Source organism: Prionailurus viverrinus, chromosome A3 (genome assembly GCF_022837055.1).
Source record: "Prionailurus viverrinus isolate Anna chromosome A3, UM_Priviv_1.0, whole genome shotgun sequence".
In the NCBI taxonomy this organism is placed as follows: Eukaryota; Metazoa; Chordata; class Mammalia; order Carnivora; family Felidae; genus Prionailurus; species Prionailurus viverrinus.
Genome location: NC_062563.1, coordinates 226,392 through 249,917, shown reverse-complemented (window position 1 = coordinate 249,917; position 23,526 = coordinate 226,392). Strand labels below are relative to the sequence as shown.

General features: G+C 56.7%; 1 protein-coding gene across 1 annotated transcript in view; it reads left to right on the top strand.

The window, feature by feature from the left end:
• Window positions 1-23,526, top strand: part of MYT1 (myelin transcription factor 1) — a 38,180-nt gene that overhangs the window by 6,823 nt on the left and 7,831 nt on the right. Inside the window, exons 3-16 of the mRNA XM_047852648.1 lie at window positions 441-503; window positions 1,191-1,438; window positions 2,753-3,679; window positions 5,404-5,538; window positions 6,093-6,183; window positions 7,218-7,331; window positions 9,972-10,186; window positions 11,631-11,755; window positions 12,283-12,552; window positions 15,446-15,600; window positions 16,630-16,692; window positions 16,804-16,872; window positions 21,541-21,603; window positions 21,967-22,050. Coding sequence (XP_047708604.1) covers window positions 441-503; window positions 1,191-1,438; window positions 2,753-3,679; window positions 5,404-5,538; window positions 6,093-6,183; window positions 7,218-7,331; window positions 9,972-10,186; window positions 11,631-11,755; window positions 12,283-12,552; window positions 15,446-15,600; window positions 16,630-16,692; window positions 16,804-16,872; window positions 21,541-21,603; window positions 21,967-22,050 — 2,622 coding nt within the window. The remainder of the gene's footprint in view (window positions 1-440; window positions 504-1,190; window positions 1,439-2,752; window positions 3,680-5,403; window positions 5,539-6,092; window positions 6,184-7,217; window positions 7,332-9,971; window positions 10,187-11,630; window positions 11,756-12,282; window positions 12,553-15,445; window positions 15,601-16,629; window positions 16,693-16,803; window positions 16,873-21,540; window positions 21,604-21,966; window positions 22,051-23,526) is intronic.

Below are 23,526 nucleotides of genomic sequence, written 5' to 3'. Positions count from 1 at the left end.
GGCATGCCTGGCAGGGGCTGCAGGCCTCACAGCACCAGCGATGGCCATGGAGAAGCCCAGTGTTTCTGCTCTGCCCTTGGGCCAGCCTCAGGTGCTGGTTCTGGGGGCGCCACAGAGGGTCCTGTGTCCCAGCTGCTTGGAAGCCTGCAGTTCGCCTGCAGTGGGAAAGACTTATCCACAGAAAAAAGAAGCCATCTAGGAGGCGCCGATGTTGGAAGTCTTGGTCTCGTACATACAGATCTTTAATTAAACACACTCATAAAATTGTAATGAACCATTCGTTTATTTAAATGGGGTGAGTTATTTCATTAATTTTTAGCAAACTGCAAGCAGCCATTCTGAGACGCACTGTTTGGAGACAATCTTCTGCTCCTCAGGGTGAGGGCCTGGGGTGGGCGGGTCCTTCCACTGAGTGACCAGTCCTGCTTGTCTCCCCCCAGCTGCCCCACCCCAGGGTGCACCGGCTCAGGACACATCCGGGGCAAGTACTCCAGGCACCGCAGGTAAGGTAAGGGGGTTCCTGGGAGAGATGTTGGGCTGCTGGGGAGCTGGAACCCCACTCCTGGCCCTTTGTAGATCTAGAACCTTCCATTTCCACCTGCGGCTGCTGAGGCCGGTGTGGTCATGGCACGTCATACCGCAGTCTCTCTGTTGGGGGCTGTAAGGCTGGATGAGTCCATGGGGGAGAGCTCAGAGCAGACCTCGTACACACTGATGACCCAAATGACCTGGTTGTCGCTGTTGTCATCCTGGGGTGTCAGCTTGACTTCAGTGGGTGAGGGTGTGCAGGGTCTGGAGGTGGAGAAGGAAGGGCGCCGGGGACCCTGCTGACCTGCTTGGTGGGAGGAAGCGGGCTGTGTCCGACAGAGGGTGTGAAGCAGAGCTGCCTGGGGCCAGTCCCCTCCCCCTCCCAACAGGGGGTGCCGTTGGGATGGGACTGCTGAGGTTAGGTCTCATGAGAGAAGCAGGAAATAATCTAAGTTTTTAATGTGGACAATTAATGTAAAATTTTAAACACATCAGCCTGCCAGTCTTGAATGTGGGGCTTCTGGCTTGGGTTGGTGATGAGACGCAAAGACAAACTTTCACAACAGGGAAAGGGGCTGCGGAGGGTGAGGGGAGGAGCCAGAGGGAGGACCCCCCAGGGGGTGTTGACAAGGTGGCCCCTGGCCTGGTCTCCTTCCTCCCAGTTTGCAGAGCTGCCCTCTGGCCAAGAAGAGGAAGTTGGAGGGTGCCCAGCCAGAGCACCTGGTGTCCAAGCGGAAGTCCCACCCCCTGAAGCTGGCTCTGGACGAGGGCTACAGTGTGGACACCGACGGCAGTGAGGATGCTGAGGTGAAGGACGCCTCTGTTTCGGATGAATCGGAAGGAACTCTGGAGGAGGACGAGGCTGAAATGTCAGGACAGGAGGAGATTCATCGTCCTGAACCAGCTGAAGGTGCTTTGTGGCTCTTTCTCCCCTGAAATAAAGGGCGCTTAGTGTGGCCCTGGAGAATCACAGCCTGTGAGTGGGGAGGGGGCCCACTCTGAGTCAGTGAAAGGGCTGCCGAGGAAGCCATTCCTGAGAACAAGCGAGGTCTTGTCCTGACATTTGTTGGGGCTTCCTGGAGAGGGGCTGGTACAGGGTGCTTGGGGGGTCTGTGGGCGCATCTCTGTGCGAACACTGTGTGCATGACTGTGGATGTGTGCCTATGTGCATATGAGAGATGGATGGACAGATGGACATGGGCTGTGCGTCTGTGCTTGGGGGAGGGTCTCATGTACAGCAGAGGGGGATAGACCCCACTCCACTTGGCGCTGGGAAAGAATAGCCTGGGGGTGGGAGTGAGGGGTCTGCTTGGCATCAGATGAGACTCGGTGGGGGTGCCCAGGGAAGCCTGGAGTGGCAGGGGGAAATGAAGGGATTCCTTGTTTCACTTTCTTCCCTGTGGGGCTCAGCAGCACCAGCCTCGTTGGGGCACCCAGACTTTGGCAAATGCTGGTGTAAAAGTGTCCATGTCCCCCGAGAACGCCGGCAGACTACAGAACCCTGGGGGTGGGACTGAGACCTGAGGTCCAAACCCCCCAGCACCCCCCACCCCAAAGCTGCCTGTGTCTTCTGAATCTGCAGGGTCTGAGATGGGGCTTTATTTTGTTTTGGAGCCAATTCAGGGAGAGTCCTTACACCCACCTCCCTCCCGAGTCTTCGGTTGTGTCTCAAGCGGTGTGTGGCCCCAAGGGCTCTAGGTAGAAAGGACTAGCTTGCTTGCTCTCTTACCGAGGAGTGAGTTTGGGGTCTGGGCACCGGCCCTGGCTGGGCTCCTCTGGGAATGGTCAGATGGCAGGGCTATCTCCTGCACCCTGGACACTCCTGCCGACTGTCCTCCAGGACCTGTGTGTGGTAAACACCTGCTACGTCATAGCCATGGCAGTTAAGAGGTTCAACTTTGAGTCTTTTGAAAACACAAATTCATTTAGTACTTGTTAATTATGGGGCAATTAAAAAAACCCGATGGTGCTTTAAGCTCCATCTTATGAGATGCAGGTTTACTTGATTTGAGAAAGTAAACATCGAGGGGAGGACCATTAGTAAAACATATTGGAGTATTCCTCAGCTTCAAAGACAGCAGTGACTACTCCATCTAGGACTGAAAATAAGTTCACCGTGTCTCCAGGTCCAGGCAGAGGGGCTGGCAGAAATGACCACAGCCCCAGGCTGTGCTGGGACAGCCTGCCTCTTGTGCTCTTCACACTTGTTCCCGATTTTGTGCAGGAAGGAGCCCTGTCAAGCCCCACTTCGGATCCAACCCCATCAGCAGCCCCACGGGCCCCACCAAGGGCAGCTACAGCAGTTATCAGGAGATCATCGCCACTTCTCTCCTAAATTTGGGCCAGATTGCTGTAGAGACGCTAGTTGGGGAGGATTTGGGTCAGGTGGCCAAGCCGGGCCCCGGTGTTGTGCACCTGGTGCAGGAGGAGACCGAAGAAGGGGCCACCAGTGATGAGGGGGAGAAGGACGTGTTCATCCGGCCAGAGGATACAGAGGAAGTCATGGAAGTCACCAGGGAACGCTCCCAGGAGCTGGGTCCCCAGTCTGGGGAGGGCATGGTCAGTGAGGAGTCAAGCAAGATGAAAGTCAACCTGGGTAATGAGGAGGAGGAGGAGGAGGAAGAGGAGGAGGAGGAGGAGGAAGAGGAGGAGGAAGAAGAGGAGGAGGAAGAAGAGGAGGAGGAGGAAGAGGAGGAAGAGGAAGAGGAGGAGGAGGAAGAGGAGGAAGAAGAAGAGGAGGAGGAGGAAGAAGAGGAGGAGGAAGAGGAGGAAGAAGTAGCCGCTCCCGATGTGATCTGTCAGGAGGATGCCCCCCATGCCCCCACCCAGAAGGCCCCGGAACCCCGGCACCCAGCATCTCCCAGCCCCAAGCCCGAGTACTCTGTCATCGTGGAGGTGCGCTCTGATGATGGCAAGGACGAAGACTCGCGCTCCCAGAAGTCTGCAGTCACTGATGAGTCAGAGATGTATGACATGATGACACGTGGGAACCTGGGCCTCCTGGAGCAGGCCATTGCCCTGAAGGCTGAGCAGGTGCAAGCCGTCTGCGAGCCAGGCTGCCCACCCACCGAGCAGGGCCAGCCGGGCCCTGGTGAACCGGGCAAGGTGGTGAGGCCTCTGGATGCCGCACGGAAGAACTACTGCAGCAAAGGTAGGGCTGGAGGCCCGGGCCTGCACACCCACCCTTAATGCCTGCGTCCAGGGTTGTCCCCAGCAGGCCTGGATGCGGGCTGAGTGAGAGGCATGCTCACACTTCTCACAGAGGGCGATCCAGAGACAGACACAGGGCTCCAGGTGGGAGGAGGAGCGTGGGAGGGACAGTGAGCTGGCCCCAGCACCTCAGGCACAGCCCGGGGGGCCCAGCTGGGTCATGGAGAGACACAGGCAGACCCTGGGGGGACACACCTGGGTCATGAAGAGACTCGAGTGAGCCCTGGGGAGCCCCAGCTGGAAGACAGGGGGGGACACAGGGCCCAGAATTTCTGGGAATCCTCACGTGAGACAGGCCTGGGGCAGATACTGAGGGACACAGGTCTCAAGGGGACACCCTTCAGAGTGGCACAGGTGTGGGGGACAGCTGCTTGGGAGCCCAGATTCAGGCCAGCACAAGTCTTGAGGGAACACAGACACAAGGAGACCTAGGTAAATGTGATACACATTTAGGGACAGGGTGTTGAGGCCTGTGTAGGGTATCAGCCTGAGGGTGGTGGGCTTGGGGACCACAGATCAGGGCGGATATTGGTGGGACACTACTGGGGAGTGGCATGGCTAGGGGACACAGGCAGAGTGACAGCCCGGGTGCAGGTGTTTGGGTGATGCAGGCCTGTGGGACATTGGGGGGACCCAGATGCAGGGTGCCTTGCCTTCAGGGGTAGAGTTGAGGGCGCGGGCCCAGGGGACAGAGCCTCAGGGTGAGGCAAACAGCGGTGCTGGAAGCACCTGGCAGTGGGCGAGATGCGACTGATGTCGAGGCACCGCCACAGCGCGAGCCCGGCTAGAGCCCGTGTGGCAGCGGTAGCAGCTCAGGAGGCAGGCTCCGGGGATCATTTGTGATGACCCTGCCTGCTAGGTTGGTGAAGGTCCAGCTTCCTGCCTGTTTGAATGTGAAGAGGAAGAGCCAGGGGTCCTGCACTTTAGAACCCGCTCGGGTTTCTGCCTCAGCCGGGGTGGGCATTCTGAGTGTGGTTGTGTGAGTTCTGTGTTCTCCCCAGGGGAACCGCTCCACCTAGGAACTTCTCTGGGACACTGGCTGTGCTCTGGGGATCATCTGTGTCCTGGCAGGTGTTCCCTTCTGGCCCCCACACTCAACAGTGACCTCTCTGGGCTTGCAAAGCCTAGGTGAGGTCAGCAACTGAGCTTTGAGTTTAAGTTTCTGCCCAGGCATTTATATTAGTCCTGTGACTTTGGGCAAGTTAACTTCTTTGTCCTTGTCACTTTGTCAAATCCAAAGGACATATCCTGGCAGGGACCTCGTCACATCTTTCACCTCTCTGTGCAGAGGCTGGACCTCAAGGCATGGGGGCTCTTGGAGGCATGGCCCCACCCTGAGTGGGACTCACACAAGTCAGGAGGAGCAGGGAAAGAGGGCACCAGCTGCTACCTGGGTTGTCCTCTTTAAAATGCTGCACAACTTACTACATGTTTGGGCAGTTTACAAACTTACAGTTTGGGCAGCTTCTGGGCTTTTCCATGAGGACAGTTGATGTGGACCAGTTTCTTCAGAACTAGCTAGCCATCCCCTGGTCCCTCTCAGGCTCTCGGGCAGTCTGGCCACTCTCCTCTCTGGACAGCCAGAATGAAGAGTCATGGCTGTTCTGTCCTCCTCCCCACTTGGCTTTCTGGCTACCCTCTAACCGATGCCTCTTGTGTGTTTAGATCCCTCCAGAGCTGAGAAGCGCGAGATCAAGTGTCCAACACCAGGCTGTGATGGCACTGGCCATGTGACAGGGTTGTACCCTCACCACCGCAGCCTATCTGGTTGCCCCCACAAGGACAGGATTCCCCCGGAGAGTGAGTAGCTATGCACAGCTCAAGCCATCTCTGGTGTTTGGATGATGTAGCCCCCCACCCCCACCCCCATCCCAGGGCCCTGTCCCTTTGGATTGGCACTGTCCAGGTGCCCAAACTTGAGTCCTACATGGCCGGGGATATGGAGTGTGCCCATTTACCTACCTTGAGATGGCAGCCAGGGTCAGGGCCCCCAGGAGGGCCTGCCACAAACACAGGTACTCGGGAGGGAGGAGGAGCCAGCAAGCCAGGGAAGAGCCAGCCATCTGTGCTCTGAGGGTCACGAGGAGAAAGCCTAAGCTTTTTCACTCCTAAGCTAGAGGCAGTAATTGTGAGCATTCATTTCAAAGGGTGACTCACAGAACAACCAGGGGGTTTGAAGGCGAGGGAAGCAGGGGCCACAGCGGGAGGGAGTGTGCCTCGACTGGGCTGAGGCTTGGGAGCCACTCTGGGTTGCTGCTCTAAGTTGCCGCCCTGCAGAGTTGGAGACTTCAGATGGGGCTCCTCCATGTTCCTTGGTGGAGCTCACCATCTCCCTCTCCCTGGTTCTCTTCCAGTCTTGGCTATGCACGAGAATGTGCTCAAGTGCCCCACTCCTGGTTGTACAGGTCAAGGCCACGTGAACAGTAACCGCAACACGCACAGAAGGTACTTGGGCTGCGCTGGGAGTGGCGAGGGCTGTGTGGTGGGGTGGGCGGGGCTGTGGGCCGAGCCCTGGCCTGGGATGGGTGCAAGGTTGGAGCAGGCCCCTTGGTGGGGAGTCAGCGTGGCACCCAGAGGCATGGTCGCTGTGGTGGGGTCCTGAGAGACCAGAGAGCGGCTGCAGGGATGGGTATGTGCTCTTCAGAGAGGCCTGCTGCCTGTCGGGAAAGCCGGGTGGAGGCTGTGAGACGTTTGGGAAGCTTCTGCACTCTAGCTTTTGCTCGTGGTGGGCCTTGGCTGGCCAGGACCGAGCTCTGGGCTACACTGTGGCTTCTGAGACCCAGGTAGAAGCGAGACTCCCATGATGCACTCAGGGTTTAGCCATCTGCTGTTTTCCACAGTGAGAGGTGACCACACCCCCCCACCCTTGCCTGGAGCGCCTTGGGCAGCAGGGCTGTGATGGGATGTGCTCTCACAAAGGAGGCGAGAGCTTTTGAGTCACTTCATTGAGAAGAGGCTAAATTCCTGAGCCCTTTTGTGACTAGTCACCTTTCCAGCAGCCGTGGTCAGCTCTGTCCTGACAGATGAAGTTGCTTCCCTGATGTCCCAGGTTGGGTGCTTCCCTAGGAAGGGCTGGGGCCTCTTGCTGTGGCCCTGGTACAGTCTGTAACCTCTAGGGTTAGCACCCAGGTTGTGTGGCCCATGGGGCCCTGGGCTTCCCTGAGTTGAGTCAGAGACGTGTTGGCATATCGGGGGAGAGCAGGGAGGTGAGAGGCAGACCCATTGCCCAGACCTGCCTAGAGGAGGTGCCTTTGCCCAGAGCCCTGAAGGCTGTTAGGATGTACTTTGTCTGTGTGCATCATTGCTTAGAATTTCCCAAAGCAGAAAGTGACTGTGCAGCTGCTACCTTGAGGGCTTGAGGACAGGCCTGGAGAGACAGGAGCCTTCTCTGGGCTCCTGCTGGTGTCTGTGGGCTTCTGGGCTTGGACAGGCAAGATCTGAAGGAGAATGCTCAGCTGCCCTCCTTGCCTTTTCTCTAGTTTGTCCGGATGCCCCATTGCTGCTGCTGAAAAATTAGCCAAATCTCATGAGAAGCAACAGCCGCAAGGGGGAGATCCTTCCAAGAATAGCTCCAATTCAGATCGGATCCTCAGGTGAGTGAATTGAGCCACACAACTGAAGGGGCTGCCTCCCAAAATGGTTAGAGGGGGCTTCCCACACGTGCATGTGTGTGTATGTGTGCGTGTGTGAGTGTTTATGCTTGCATGTGTGTGCATGTGCATGTGTGTGCTGATGCCCTCAGCTGCCCTCGGGGCCTCCCAGAGGACAGTTTCTGGGCACACACAGGACAGTGTCTGACATCTGCCCCCCTCACCGGTGCTTCGGCTGTGGCACAAACACCCACGAGGCTGCCCCTGCCTTGCTCTCCCCAAAGGCGTCTGATCTCACCGCTTGAGATTACTCAGGGATTTGTTTGTGGAGACGCTGGTCCTGTCTCCAGAGGGCAGAGCACACCAGCCGAGGGTCACTGCTGTCCAGAGCACCGGAACTGCTCCTTCTGGCTGTCTCACTCCAAGGAAGGACCATAAACCAAGGGAGAGAAGTGGGTGCATGTGGTACCCTTCAGAGCATTGGCCCCAGAGGTTCTGAGGCAGCAGTGGGCCTGTGTGTGTGTGCGTATGCATGTGTTCACGTGTGCACACGTGTGTGCGTGCATGTAGACATGTGTCAGCAATAAGGGGGCTCCTGAAAGAGCACTCAGAATGCATTTGCTTAGCATTCCTGCCATCCATGTGACCCTGTGAAGCGGGTACCACAAGTAAGGCCAGAGTCTCGGGAACTTGCCCAAGGTAACACCTACTGGCTGGGGGAGTTGGCACTAGCCCCCGGCCAGCTTGGCTTCAGGGTCTTGTTCTTCAACATAGTTCTCTACCCGTTGGCTGATTCCCTTACCCCACCCCTCACTGTCCTCTCTCAGTGGACACGCTGCTTCCTGTTTCTCTGAGGGACTAGGATTCATACATTCTTCCCCTTCCTCAGTTTTCCAGACCACAGTTCCATGTCTGCCTCCCAAAGGAGAATGTGGGAGATGAGGGCCACTGTACCCTGAAAAGGCCTAACACCTGGAAGTCACAGACATGGGCAATAGCATGAACCCTGGTCTGGAGAGGGACCCGCCTCCTTTCAGGGCCCGTCCAACCCTGGCGTGTGCCTGGCAAATTCTCAACCAGAGGAACTTGGCTGCCCGCCTTGACCTGCTCTGTGGGTCCCATGTGTGGAGTCTCTGGGCGGGGCCAGGGCCGGGGTCGGGGCCTCACTTTCCTGTGCTTCCGTCTATGCGTGTCTTTGGCCCTGCACATCCAGTTGGCTTCTGTCCACCTGTTGGCTCTTAGGATGGTTGGAAGCGGCTCTTACCTTCATCCTGTAACTGCTCTTTCCAGCTTCCTGCCATTTACTATCTCGATTCTTTTCCTGCCTCAATCTAAGTCACTGGTAACATGCCAAACCAGCAGGCAGGTGAGGCCCAGTGAGCCCAGGGTGGGGGGCAAGGAGGCTCCAGACATGGTGGCTGTGCCCCCAGGAAGTCTGACCTCCATTTGTTTGCCTGTAAAAGTGGGCAACAATGTTTTCTTGTGGGTTTCGAAAGTATCTCATGAGGCTTGAACAAGATAGTGATGTTTTGCTTCCCCGGGCCGTGGTGAGGAACCTCTCCAATGGTCGTGATGGTGACCAGGATGCAGAAGCCTTCTGTTCAGGTTCTGTTCATTCTGCGTGGCCATGTTTCTGGGTGTCACGCCCTGGGGTGTGGGGAGAGCCTTTGCAAATCTCTGCTAGTGTCACAGACACTGAGTCTTTGCTGTGGGATGGAGCCTTGGCCCAGGAAGCCATGGTACCAATGTTAAATTTAGGATTCTCTTTTCTCCTGGGAGGTGCCTGAGCACACTCCAGTAACTTCTTCAGATGCTACCAGGCCCTTCCACCCTCCTTGGGGAAGGAGAACGTGCCCATGCTTGGGGGTATCTGCTTTTCCAAGGTCCAGACTCAGAGCTGGTCTCTTCATGGTTGCAGGTCTTTCTGTCACCAGGCTCCTGTTTTGGGGCCACATGCAAGTTCTTGTAGTACTCAGCCCCTTGAAGACCTCACCATTGACCCCTTCTTAATTCTTGTGATCCACTCTTTTCAGACTGAAGTCATTTCTTGGTTCAGACTCTTGGTTCATCTTGGTTCAGATGATGAACTGAATGCCTGCAGTGGCCTTTTCGTTCCTGTCCTTAACTCTTTCAGCCCCACCAGGGCTCTTCTCAACTGCCTTCGAGCAAAGGGTAGTGAGGGCTAAAGCTGAGCTGGGCCCTCCCTGAGCCTGATTCTCAGAAACACACCCCGTCCCCTCTAGATGCCCTGACTCCCTCCTCACTGGGGAGCTCTGTTATTCCACCAGGAGAATTCTGTCTAGGTGTGGCTAGCCACCATCCTAGGGATGCCCCCGTAGGGTTGCCTGCCAAGGACTCATACCTCTTGTAGCAGAGCAGTTTGAAACCTGCTCTCCTAAGTTCTGGGGCAAAGTCTAGGGCCCTCCCTCTCTGGCTAATGCCGTCTGCAAGGGCACATGGCATTGTTTCTCCAAGGTTCCAGTTCTTCATATAGATCAGGTCCCAGGCACCGTTTAGTAGAGGGACGTGGCGGAGGGTCTCTATGCACAAAGGGTTCTGAAGGGTTCCTGCCCAGGCTGTGGGATGGGGCATGGGGTCCCTGAGCCCTGTCCTCATGGTTCTGCACCTCTATCCGCACCTCAGGCCCATGTGCTTTGTGAAGCAGCTTGAAGTCCCTCCGTATGGAAGCTACCGGCCCAGTGTGGCCCCTGCTACACCCAGGGCCAACCTGGCCAAGGAGCTGGAGAAGTTCTCCAAGGTCACCTTTGACTACGCAAGTTTTGACGCTCAGGTTTTTGGCAAACGCATGCTTGCCCCAAAGATTCAGACCAGCGAAACCTCACCTAAAGCCTTTAAATGTAAGTAGGGGAGATCTGCTCCTGGGAGACGCAGGGTTTGAGAGATGGGGGAGGAGGGATCCCCTTCGCCAGGAGCATGTAGGGAATCTCTCCCCTAGGAGGCCCTAGCTGTCCCAGTGTCCACTGAGGTGGCTTTCCCAGGGTCTATATTTCCCCCATGTTTCTGCCACCATGTTCCCCATCAAGCTTGATGTATCTCTTCACTATTTGTGAAAAAAACAAACAACTCCCCCTCCCCCAAATAAAAAACAAAAAACAAAAAACAAAACAACCCAAGTCCTTTATGGTGTGCATGTCCAAAGGCTTGAGAATAACTTCCTTGATACAGTCCACTCTGCAGGGGCTCAGACAACTCAGCCAGACTGTGCTGAGCCTGGGTGCCTGACAGAAGCTATTCGCTTTCCTGCATGTGGACCATCTTGCTGGATACAGTGTGTTGTGTTAGCCACAAGTGTTCTGGATACTTGTAACTAACAAAATGCATTCCTACAAACTTTTGAGAAAAATCCTGCCTTACTGTTTTGGTTTCTCAGTGTACTAATCTGTGGGTTGCAAGCCCCTTAGCCCTGGAAACACATATGAAATGGAAGTGTGCCCATGAGATTGGAACTGGCATCTCGGAGTGGGTATTTGGCCCTGAAATGCAGCAGTGAGGAGTTTCTGTCATGTTAATAATGAAAATCCTAACTGATGCAGCTGCCAGCTACAGTGTGGACACCTCTTCCCCTTGTTAGGGCCAGGGGTTTCCTGCCACCATGTACAGGCAGCAACAAACACTCACAAGGAGCTTTTCGTATATCTGGAAACTTACTGGTGATATTGTGATATCAGAAATGTCATGCTTGAGAGTCACTTTATGACTACCGTACAATTTCTGGAAGAGATAACATTTTATGTCCTCATTTGTCACGTTTATTTGAACAGTAATGTTACTTTATTGAAGTGGTATTATGGGGACACCAAAATCAGCCTTTTGAGATGTTGTGACAAAAATTTTTCTACTTGAGCGATAGTCCCATACACTCCTCCTCTTATAGAATTCTTTCCTGTCTCAGGAAGCATTCACCAATAGACGACTTGTATTTGTTTGAAATAAGAGGGATGCTGGAATGTCTTTGGAAGGTTTTGTTCTTTCTGCCCAAATTTTAGATGAGCCAGAAATAGCGTCCTCAGTACCCTATGGGAGGACGAGTAGGAGTGTGTTGTGGGCACATGTGACTGGGACAAAGACCCTGCCCCAAGCCCCTCCACGTAGCCGTACCCTGTGCTCCCCCAGCCATCCCGAAGACGCCCTCCCCCCAACCCCCCCGCCCCACCCGTGTCTGTGTGGCCACCATGCATTCAAGTTCTTTATCAGCCTGGTGTTGTTCCCTTTTTGCAGCCAGACCTTTCCCAAAGGCCTCCTCCCCCAGGCACAGCCCCAGCACTTCATCCTCTTCTGCAGGCTTCGACTACACGCATGATGCTGAGGCTGCACACATGGCCGCCACAGCCATCCTGAACCTCTCCACGCGCTGCTGGGAAATGCCTGAGAATCTCAGCACGAAGCCACAGGACTTGCCCGGCAAGGTTGGTGTGTGCCCTACAAGGAGCTCTGTCTGAGACAGCGGTGGGCCGGTGGGATTCACAGTCAGGACCGTGAGCCTACACACAAAAGGTGCTCAGGGACACCCGGTGTCCACCTGAGAAACTTGTCTTCCTCCCGGTCGTGGCTCCTGATGACCAGAGGGGGTTAGATGGGTTCCCTCTGGGAGCTCTGGGTGCCGTGCCTGAGGAGGACCAAAGGGCTCTGCACACACACGTTTCCTCGCGTTGCCCCCGCGCCTGGATGTCGAGCGCCTGCCCGTGTGTGATCATGCTCACCGTGTCTCAGGCGTCTGGGTTTGTGGTGTTAGCAAGACCTGAGAGGCAGTGGAGGCTCCTCCGTGTGAGGTGCAGGGAGGGGCAAGTCAAGATTCTTGCTTCCCAGAGGTTCTTCTGTTCTTGCGTGGCTCTGCTTCCTTCCAAGGGAAACCCTGTGCCGGGCATTCTGTAACGCTGACTTAAAGTGCCAGAAGGCACACGTGGGAAGCACAGACCCACCTTCACAATTGCAGGCTGCGGACATCGAGGTGGATGAAAACGGAACCCTGGACCTGAGCATGCGCAAACACCGCAAGCGGGACAGCGCCTTCCCCAGCAGCGGCAGCAGCGGCAGCAGCCCTGGCGTGAAGTCCCCTGATGCTTCCCAGCGCCACAGCAGCACCAGTGCCCCAAGCGGCTCCATGACCTCGCCCCCGTCCAGCCAGGCTTCCCGCCAGGACGAGTGGGATCGACCTCTGGACTATACCAAGCCCAGCCGCCAGCGAGAGGAGGAGCCTGAGGAGGTGGGTGTGGGACCCGAGGGCTGATGTAAAGCAGTGCCTGCTTCTCCAGGAGGAGCTTCCGAGCCCTGTCCACACCGCGCCTCGCCCGCCTCTAAGGAAGCTAGGACTCGGCCCGCCCTTCTGGGGAATTTTTCACCCGTGGGCTGTGGTGTATCTTGTCCCATCCAAGAGAGAAGTGGTCTTCTCACTTCCGTGGACACGGTGATCAGCACCGTTGTGGGCTCGGGGGAAGCATGGGGAGGAGAAGGGCCTGCTTCATATCTCATCGGAGACATTTGGGAGTGGCCCCAAATTCCTTGGTTCTGTGGCCTCCCCCCAACCTGCTGTCCCGATAGGGGCACCCTGAATTCCGGCAGCAGTCCTTCCTCACCGTCCACAGGACGCTCTGGCCACCTGGCTCCTTGGACAGAGGCAGGAGAAAGCTCCTGGCCCTGGGAGCCCCTGTGGTGGTCAGTGGCCCGAGTCCCAAGACCAGCACCACTGGTAAAGAGCAAGAAGCCAGGCGTCTGTGTTGGAGCCGCAGTCTGGGGACAGTGAAGCACCCTTTTCCAATCATTCTACCCTCCGAGCGTGGGGCCATTGGAAGGCTCTTCCTCAAAGAGGTGTGCATCCTGAGTAGCAAAGCCCAGCTGTGAGGACGGTGCAGACTTCAGGCAGCCTCTGCACGGTATGGGCAGGCCGGCAGGTCCCCTCCGTTCTCCCTCCCCATCTCTGCCGGCTCCCCACCAACCCTAGAAGGGCAGGGGGGCAGGTCCCTGCAGAGGAGGAGGTGGGGTGACTAGGATTCCTCTCCGGGAACCCACCACCCTTGCAGTTCAGTCTCCCCAGTGAGCCGGGCTCCCTCCACACACTTCACGTGTACCCCTACTTTGCAGAGTAGACTGGGCCCCACGCTGAGGTCACTTGGCTCAGTCATGTGGCTACAACTTGGTGTCAGGCCGCAGAAGAGGGGTACCTCTCAGACTGAGCCCTGAGTGGAGGGGGCTGAACTGTGTGGGTGGTCTTCTCTGTGGTGGTTGGGAGCCCAGTATGAGGCCAGATGGGGCCCTCCTATTCAGAGACCACCAGGAGAGCCTGCTCTTATCTTGTTCCAGTCTTGCCCCCAGGTCTAAGCTGCTCCCATCCCTTCCTGGTGACTACAGTCCCTCCCTTGACCCCTCCCTGCACCTGTCCGTGATCCCCAGCTCAGGCTACATCCTTGGCTGCCTTGCCCCTCCCCTCCTCCCTTCACACACCCTCTGAGCACCCCAGGATTCATGTCATCAGTCTCAGGGGTCCTGAGGTCCCCGCCCAGTCAAGTCGGTCCCCACACTCCACCCCACAGTCACTCTCTGTCCTACAGCCTCGGCTCACTCCCAGGCCCTTCCTCTCCTCCTGGGCACAGGAGGGTCATCCCCAGAAAGGCCTTCTGTATCAGGCCTTCCTAGTCCCTTTGTCATGGCCCTGGGCTCCCGACTCAGACTCTCCTTCCAGCTCTGCCCAAGGTTCCTTGATCTGTCCTCTGTGAGGCTGCATCTTTACTCCCAGTCTCACTTCCTACTCCAGGTAGAGGTGACCCACACTCCTGAAGCCATGGGAAGGAGCCCACTGCACTGGGCAGCAGCCAGGACAGTAGCCACGGGCCTCTGGGATGCTCTCCCTGCTCTGGGACAACCTCCTCCCTGGGGCTTCCGGGAAGTTGCCATTTTTTCCGAAGACCCACCTTAAGTCGAACTTGCTCAAGGGAATGAGCCACTTGGTCTGCACCTTGTCCAATAATAGTATTTGTGGCAGTAATAGCAACACCCGCCACATTGACAAGATTCACTATCAGTGACTCAGAGCCTTCGCTACGTTGGGCTCCACTCCCCAGAAATCCCGTGAGGGGCTGCTGTTCTCTCAAGTTTAAAAGTGTTGCCTCTAGGAGCGCCTGGGTGGCTCGGTCGGTTGGGCAACTGACTCTTGGTCTTGGCTCAGGTCGTGGCCTCGCGTTCTATGGGTTTGAGCCCCGTGTCGGGCTCTGTGCTGATGCCTGCTTGGGGTTCTGTCTCTCCTCTCTGCCCCTCACCTGCTTGTACTTTCTCTCTCTCTCTCTTTTTCTCTAAAAATAAATACGTAAACTTAAAAAAAAAAAATTAAAGTGTAGCATCTGGGCCCCAGGAGGTTGAACAACTTGCCTGGGACACACAAGTGCCAGCACTGGGATGTGGACCACGAACTGTCACACTGGTTAACTGCCTCTGATGTAGACCCACTTGCCGGGCGTTGAGCTTTCCCACTCTTGTGGACAGGGACTGTCCTTGTCCACCCGTGTGTCCGTAGTACCCTGCCCTCTGGTGGTTGCTGAACTACTGCAGACATAGAACTTGAGCTTATGAACCCCCTGTTGTGGTCAGGGTGTCGTGCTGGGTGGGGAGGCATAGGGCCATGGGGTCACAAGGTCACTGAGTATTTTTATCACATTTTTATGTTATTGTTCTCCTTGTGCCATCTCATCATTACAGCATTTCAACAAGCACTTGTTGAATGCCTACTGTCTACTGAGCACTGAAAGAGCTGCACTTTGCATAGGTTCTTGTGTCTAGAAGGTGACCCAGTGGCAGTTAGGTGGAGGTGACCCACAGGCCTGAGGCCACGGGAAGGTGTCAGAGCCCACCGCTCCGGGCAGTAGGCAGGGCTCCTCGTTCCTGGGGCGGCTCAGGAGCTCTTGCTGTGGGGGGGGGGACACTCTAGCCCCTCAGGGGTGCTGTCTCCTGTGTTCTTGGGGGCAAGTCTTCCTCCCCCATCCAGAAGGCAGGAGAAACCGGAAAATGTCTCTGTGAACACTTCTGAAGGCCCCTCTCCCTCAGCCCCCGGCTCGGGCACCCAGCCCCCCGCCAGCCGGTTAAAACGTCTCCCTGCTGGTTTTTTGCAGTCAGAGCCAGCAGCCCATTCTTTTGCTTCTTCTGAAGCAGATGACCAGGAAGTGTCGGAAGAGAGTTTTGAGGAGCGCAAGTACCCTGGGGAAGTCACCCTGGCCAACTTTAAGATGAAGTTTCTCTCCAAGGACATAAAGAAGGAGCTGCTCACGTAAGTCCCCACCTGGGCCAAGAGGGCTCCTTGAGGACCTGCCTGGTCCGGAAAAAAGCATGTCTTAGTCTGAGCCCTGAATGACCAGGTCTGCTCAGTCCTGGACCTGTCCCTGCCCTGGCCTAGCTCTGACCGCCCTCCTGGCCGGACCATCTTGCTGGGCAGAGGTTGGGCGTCCTGCACTGCAACGCTCTTGAGCCAGGCGATGGGTGACAGCTTTCCTGCCATCTCGGCACCGCGCTGGAATCTCACACAGCCCTCTGAAGTGATTCAGAGCCAGGAAGGGCCGCTGTTCTGGCCCACAGAGCGGGAGGGCTGAGGGAAGCCCACCCTCTCCCGAGCCCCAGCTCTCTGCCCTGGCTTACGGAGCCCAGGCCTGACTTGTACTCTGCTCTGAGGCACGGTGCCCTCGGCTCTGGCAGCCCAGCCAGCGGCCCCTTTGAGTTTGTCCCCGCAGGGTTCAAGCAGACATTGTTACAGAATGGGGCCGCTGCTGGTAGATATGAGTCATCCCCTGGTCGGATGCCACCCCACAGCCTTCCGGTCACCCCCACTGAGAACTGCTTCTCCTTAGAGGACTGTGGGGGGTGGGACCTGGCACCTGCACCACAGGTGGAACCTCACCCGTGCTCAGTTTGTTTCTGGGGTTCCTGTTCTCCTTGCGAGGAACCCAACCAGCTTCCTCCTACCCTGCTGCTGGCTCTCCCCAGGCTCTGCTCTCTGGCCTTGTCCTCAGGGAAGGAACTCCCTGCCTACGCGTTCACGGGTGCACACGTGTGCACGTGCAGAGCGCATGTGCTCCAGGGACACCCTAGCTTCAAGCTGAGCTTTCATTTGGTTCCTTTTTCCTCCTCGAGTTAAGTTGTGTGGGAGAAAGTTGCAGTCTGAGCGGTGAGGGCTGTGCTCTGAGGACTGAGGGGGTGAGTGGAGAGCAAGTGTTAGCGGCTCTGCTGAGTAGGCTCCGCCCGGGGGGCTGGCCTGGCAGGTGTGCCTTGCTCTCTGTTCTGACGCTCTGTTTCCTTTGTTCAGCTGCCCCACCCCTGGCTGTGACGGCAGCGGCCACATCACCGGGAACTATGCCTCTCACCGCAGGTTTGTCCCTGCTCGGGTCCAGCCTGGCCTGGGTGCTGCGTGGTGGGTCTTCCCCTCTCCTCCTCTGCTCCCCCTCTGGCTCACCCCGATGTCCCATCTCTTCTCTTTCAGCCTCTCTGGTTGCCCTCTTGCTGACAAGAGCCTCAGAAACCTCATGGCTGCCCATTCTGCTGACCTCAAGTATGTCTGCCCTCCTGGCCACCCATCTCTTGGGCGGCTCCCTTGCTCTGCTCTCTCCTTCCGTGAGACTCCAGCCAAAGTCGGCCTTCTCCAGGGCTCCAGCCCCAGGGGAGCCCCTCCCGGCGGGATGGGGCAGAGAGAGAGGCCATGGAGGGGCCGACTTGCTTGCCTGGGGCTCCTGCTGCTGCTGCTGCCGCTGCTGCCTGTGTCTCTTCGCTCTGAGTGCTGCTATCCGCCTGTCCCTTGCCGCAGGCTCCTGTGCCGCCCTCGGGTCTGCTAGCTGCTCTGAGGACCGAGGGCTGGAGGGCCTTGAGGGGAGCAGGACCCGCCTCTGGCTGCTGGTGGCCCAGCCCGTCTCTCCCTCTCCCGAGGACCCTGTACGGGGTTGTCTGGGCCTGCTTTTCTCACCGCCCTTGAGATTTGGGAGAAGCCCAGAGCTGGCCTTGGCTTCTAAGTCTTGCTGTGGCTCAGCGGGCTTTAGGCTGTGCAGCTCTTACTGAAGGAACTGGGTGCTGATGATGAAAGAGAAAACTCTTTGCCCTTCCTTCTCCCACTGCCCCTGCAGCTGCTTCTGTCTTGGCCCCTGGTGATCCTCCCACGCTCACCCTTTCTTTTTGCTGAGCTCCCCTCCTCTCTGCTTCTCCTCCCTGCCCCTAACACACGGGCACCATCTAGCCTGCCTGATAGCCCCGCTCAAATGCGATGCAAGCACCCAGAGGTTTCCCAGGTATCAGTGTCCTCTTGGGGCTGGAGTTGGGGACTGTCACTGCCTTTGATTTTTATGCATTTGGTTGAGCTGCGACATGGCAGCCGCTGTGAGCCTGAGCCCTGCAATGCTGACCCTGGGCTCTCAGGCTGAGCAAAGGCTCAGGAAGGAGGCCCTACTCTTCTCCTCGAGGGTCACTCCCTCTTCCAGGGTATTCATCCTCTCCATATGGAGGGGCCCTGAATCTAGGCTCATCCTGTTCTGGGACCAGACAGGAGCCAGGGCCCTAGAGACTGTAAGATGAGGGGCTGTTATTGCCAAAGGCGTCCAAGGGGCTTGAGCTGATTTAGAAACAGGGCAGAAAGCTGTAGATGTCTGGAAGGTCCCCATCCTGCCAGTCTCCTCTTTGTCACTCTGGGGAAGCCTATTTGGTCCCGGCGGCCATGGCGTGTCATTGCTCATTGTTACCCATGGGGCTTTCTGCTCTGAGCAGGGTTCACCACCAGAACTGTCCTTCTAAGTGTTGACAGCTTTAATGTAAACATTTTCTGAGGCTCAGCTCATCATGGCTGATTTGCATAGTTACTCATCCATCCACCAGGTCCAGCCCCAGAAGTCTATCAGTCCTGCAGGCTCAGGACCCTCTTCCCCCAGCTCCCCTCCTCCTTTCCTCCCTGTCTTCTCTTACCGTCTTTCCCACGTTCCCTTTTTCCTGTTTCCTTTTCCAATTCGACTTGCTTTGTAACTATGATTCGTTTTCGTGGTTTTCCAGTTTGAGGGTCTGAATGATTTTAGAGCTCTAGGTGTGAACACATGTGTGCGCGGTGGACCTTTCTCCCTGCGGAGCAGGTGCTCGGGGCTGCTGGAAGGACAACGTGGGCCTGGTCTGGGCCTGGAAACGTGGCCGTCTGGGAGGGTTAGCACTCTTCTGAGACTAAGAGCCTGTGGGGAACTTTAACCTGAACTTGTTTAGAAATAGCAACAGGAAGTCTTCCCCATGTGAAAACAAGTCCTGCATCAGTCTCAGCAAGCGTCAGCAAGGTCTGGGAAGGTGGCCGAGGTACCCGACTCCTCCCAAGCTCTTCTCTGGCCCCAGAGGTCTCTGTGTGGGAGTCCACTCTTTGCCCTCTCAGGCCACAGCGTGGGCTTTGGGTGGACGTGGCGGGGCTCCACTGTGTTCCCGGTGTGCTGGTGCTTCTGCTCCCTCCTCCCTTCTCTTGTCCCGTGGGCATCTCGGAGAGGCTGCTCCTGACCAGCCTTGTGGCAGTGGTGCGTGATGGTGACCTGACCCCAGAGGGGCACAGACGTCTACATCACTGCCTTGCAAGCAAGGCCTCCCTGTCAGTAACTGGGTGCAGCGACAGTCTCGGGTGATGTGTTTTCCGTGTTTTAATCCAGTCTCAGGGGCATTTACTCTTCTTTCTCATGTGCCCAGTGTGGTCGGGGGCGGGGCCCACTCTGTGTGCGGAGAGTTGGGGTGCAGCCACATACCCTGTAAGGTGTGTGACCGGGTGGGGGACAGCCCCCCCCCCGCCACTGTGGGTCAGGGAGGGGGCTCAGAGGCGAGACCTGGTGTGCGTCGCCAAGCTGTAGTGAGTCCCAGAGACGCAGGACTCTTCCTCTTACCCAGACGATGCACCCAGAAGCAGATGTTTGGGAGGGTTCCTGCCACTGACCCTGTGGGTCCTCAGGGGCGCAAGAGTGGCTGACACTGCCAGCGCCCAGCATGGGTATCTGCTTCTCCAGGCACATGAACCTCATCCTCTGCTGGATACAGCTGTGGGGAAAAGCCATTGAGTCAGGCCTCAGCAAGGAGAGCCGGTGCCCCACCTGTCTGCAGACAGCGTGCCTCAGTGGGACCCCCGGGGACGCCAGGCCCACGTGTGCTGGGGCCTGGCAGGGTCCACCCCCACGTGCATGCTCTCCCCTGCCAGCCTCACTCACAGGTGCCACTGGGGGTCGCACCACAGTATGGACCTGTACTTCTGGGCATCGAGGCCCCGGGCTGCTGCGGGGCCGTGCTGCCCTGGCCGCCACCCGTAGCACTGAGCCTGAGTTCTGCCACGTTTCTCTGAAGCCGAGAAGAAGCAGAGCCCAGTCAGCCACCTGAGCTGCTACAGACTCAGGAGAAGCACCACCCTCACTCTCTGCACTTGGCCTTCCAGAGGGCAGGAGAAGGGCTCTAGCTTCGGCAGGCCAGGAGAGTGCTCAGCAGGGCACCCTGAGCTGAGGAGGGGGCAGCAGGGCATCAGTGGGGCCTCGGCCTCAGCAGAGAGTCATGTGAGGCATACCCTGACATGCCTGAAGGACTTGGTGCCCACAGCCAGGGGCCGACCCCGGCAGCTTGCACCCTGGGACCTCGGATGATGCAGAGACACAAAGCATCCCAGCAGGAGTGGTGCACCCGTTCGGGGTTTGTTTGAGAGGATGAAGCCCACCTAGATGGAGGTGGTGTGTGATTTCTACGAAAATGCAAAAACCTCCTGGCCCTAGATGTGTGTGTGTTGGTATGTGACCACACATGCCTGGAGCAGGAGCCATCATAACCTCAAGGGGTTTGAGTTACCCCTAAATCCGACAAAATGGTGATTTGACCGGTTGGCCTGCCAGCAGGCCAGGGAGGCAGCTCATGTGTGGCTCATAGGGCAGGGACGAGGAGGGTGCCTTGAGAAAGTCCAAGGGACTGGAGAAGGAGCAGGTCAGATGGGCATTGAACTCCTCCGTGTTGCCATGCCAGCTTTGAGCGTCCTCTGATGCGGAACAGGCAGTGTTGGCCTGCTGAGGTCTGGGAGGCAGCCCAAAGCTGTGCGGGAGTCCTTTGGCTGTGCTGGCTTCCTCTGTCTCACTCCAAATGTCAGATGCTGCATTTGCCAGTGGAAGAGGGTGCCGACAAAGCCTTGGGCACAGCACAGGGGCCTGAGTGCCTCAGAGAACTCTGCTGATTGAGAGGCAGAGACCTATGTCCTGTTCCAGCTGATGCAAGTCTCCAGAACCCTTTTGGGGCCACTTGTATATTGAGAAAGAGCCTCGGCACCCATGTTTTTTTCTGTGTGCGAGGCTGAAACCAGAAACGGTAGACAAGTATTCTGTGAATAATAGGCTTTCCAGATGCAAGCCCTCAGATCCTGCCAAGTCCCACGGGGTCAGAGCTGCACCCTCACACAGACCCAGGTGCAGAGCGGAAGACCTGCTCCTGCTCTAGAGGGTTCTGGTGGACTCCCCTGCAGAGTCAGGCATGCCTCCCCACTCTGACATTCTGCCTCCACGGACATTCAGGGAAAAACAATTTGAGAAAACCCATACTTGTACATTAAAGTGGAATTTTTACTTTCTATGTGGTATGTTTGTCAAACATTTTGGATGCATACAGTTGGGCTTTTGTGTCTTGTGGCCCCCCCCCCCCCCACCTCCTTACCCTTGGCCAGTGCCTGCCACCCCTGAAAAGCCTCTGGTTATGCAAATTCTGCACTCACTGAGAATCACACCTCTAGGTGAACAGCGCTGTGGATGGTGGGTCATGGGCGCTCAGTAAATATCTATTCCTTTGCTCAGATGGTGGTAATCCTCCCCGAGAACAACCCTTCTTCCTCCTAGCCATGTCAAGGAAGATGAACCCGTCTTAAGTGTTAGGTTTGCCTTCCTGAACACTGTTCAAAGGCCCATGTGTGTCCTGGAACCTTTTAGCCCAGCCTAGAACCCTGCAGAAAGCCGAAACGGGAGCCTATCATTCCTGCAGTGGAGATGTGCTCTCATCTTGGCCTTCTTGGAACCCTTGGGGAAATGGGGTGGCAAAGTTCTGAAGGCCGGACGTCTCGGCAGCAGGCTAGCCAGGATGCACACACTGTTTGTGAGACCAGTGCTAGGGAGGCGGGTGGGCCTGCATCGGGGCTGAGCACGGAGGGGGTCCTTTTGTGGCCAAGTGTCTTCACTGGCTCTGGTTCCAGCTCCGCTGTCCTCCACAGGTGCCCCACACCCGGCTGTGACGGCTCTGGCCACATAACGGGGAACTACGCATCACACCGGAGGTGAGGCTGCCGTGGCCTGGGGTGCCGGGCTGGATGGGGTGGGGTGGGTCTCCTCCTCAGATGCAGTTGCGGTGCCCCAGATAAGACGTTAATGTTGCGGCAACCACAGCCTGTTTCCTCGCTGTCATCTGAATTGCCGTGCCCAAAGCCTGATCGTGTTGCTATTAGCAGCCAGAACGAGAGGGCTCATGGTGCCACTTCCTGTCGTAGCCCTACTGTCCAGTAGAGTGCTCGATGACAGAAGTTTCCTTGGGATCCTCTGGGGCTGCTGATCACAGAGCCGGAGGGGTGGGGAGGGGCAGATGGGTGTGAGAAGCTGCTGTGCTGGAATGACCACGGCTTATGTTCCTCTTTCAAAACTAGCTTGTCAGGCTGCCCTCGTGCCAAGAAAAGTGGAGCCAGGGTGACGCCCACAAAGGATGACAAGGAAGATCCTGAGCTGATGAAGTAAGTTGGGATCTTGCTGATGCCCTTGGTTGCTTGGCAGAATTGGGATTTTCCTATGTGTTATGATCCTGAAAAGCTGCTTCTAGACTCCTTTTTCAATTAATACAGCTGGTCAATGACAATGCCCATTTTTACAGAAGTCCTCCTACTGTGCATGTGGACACCTATGAGGCTGTGAGCCACGTGTGTTGTATTGAGGGCACACACAGTGCCCTCCTGTGTGGGCTTCTCAGTTCTGGGGGTGTTTGATGGGGCCAGGAGAGGCAGAGGGCCCTGCTGCCCATGCACCGTGGTGGGGGGGGTGGGCACCCGAGTGTAGGCTCAGGGCATGGGGCAGCCCCACAGGGCGCTCGTGGGTATTGCAACCTGCACAAATGTGGTCCGATGGGAAAGGTCAGGTGCGGGGGGAGGAGAGGAGGGTGAGGAAGATGACCAGTCTTCAAATCGTGTGTGTCTGCACACTCACATGCCTTTGCAGGGAGCTGGTGTGGAAAGAGGGAGCCCAGGAGGGTCGCCCCGAACTGGGACCTCGACACTGCTGTGGGGGAGGAAAGGGCACATCCTGGGCCTTACGTGACTGAAGTCCCTGAAACCCTCTCCAGACTGTCCCACTGGGGGTACCTAACGTGTCATCAGGGGGATTGTGTGTGAACTCTGAACCTGTGAGTGCCCCACTTGGTAGGGGCCTGTATCGTTGCAAGCTTATCTTTCCAGAAAGAAACTTGCCCCCAAACCCCCCACTTGCAGGTGTGGCTAACAGACTGACCCACCATTCGATTTGCCCATGACTTTCAGAGCCAAAACTGGACGAAGCAGGCAGTGGGTCCCCTTGCCAGTTGAGGAGTAGAAGGGAATGGTTCTGGCTGTGTTGTGGCACAGGGCCTTGGAGCCGGCTTGGTCAGGGCATAGCCAGGCAGGTCCACAGAAAGCGGGTCTGTCCTGATTGCGTGTTACCTTTGGGCCAAGAACAACTGGATGCTCGCCCCTACAGAGGGAAGCAACCTGGACAGGTTGCTCCTCCTTGGAGCTTCAGCTCGTAGCTCACCCCGGCTGCGCCCAAACATCTGCTTGGCCACAGGAGGAGAGGTCTGATTGACCAGCGTCACATCCTTCAAAGGGGCCGGCTCCACCAGCTGTTCGGTGGCAAAAGGCTGTGGCTGGTTTATTTAATTTATTTTTTACAATGAAACTATAATGAATGCTAAATCAAAACCACAAAATTTGTGGATATTGGTGTCCTGAATGCAGCCTACTAAATGCCAGGCTGGATAAAGAGTATTTATCTTTCTGAGAAGCCAGGAATTTGCCTGCGATCATATAAATGCAAGCTGCTATGGATTTAGCAAGGATCCTGCTGCAAGGATATGATAAGTGAATTGTGCTGCATTTGCAAATGATTAAAATCAAGATCAGCATTTTTCAAATTAACTGGGAAAAATGGTTTTCCTCCTCCTAATGTGCTGTCAACTTTGCTTT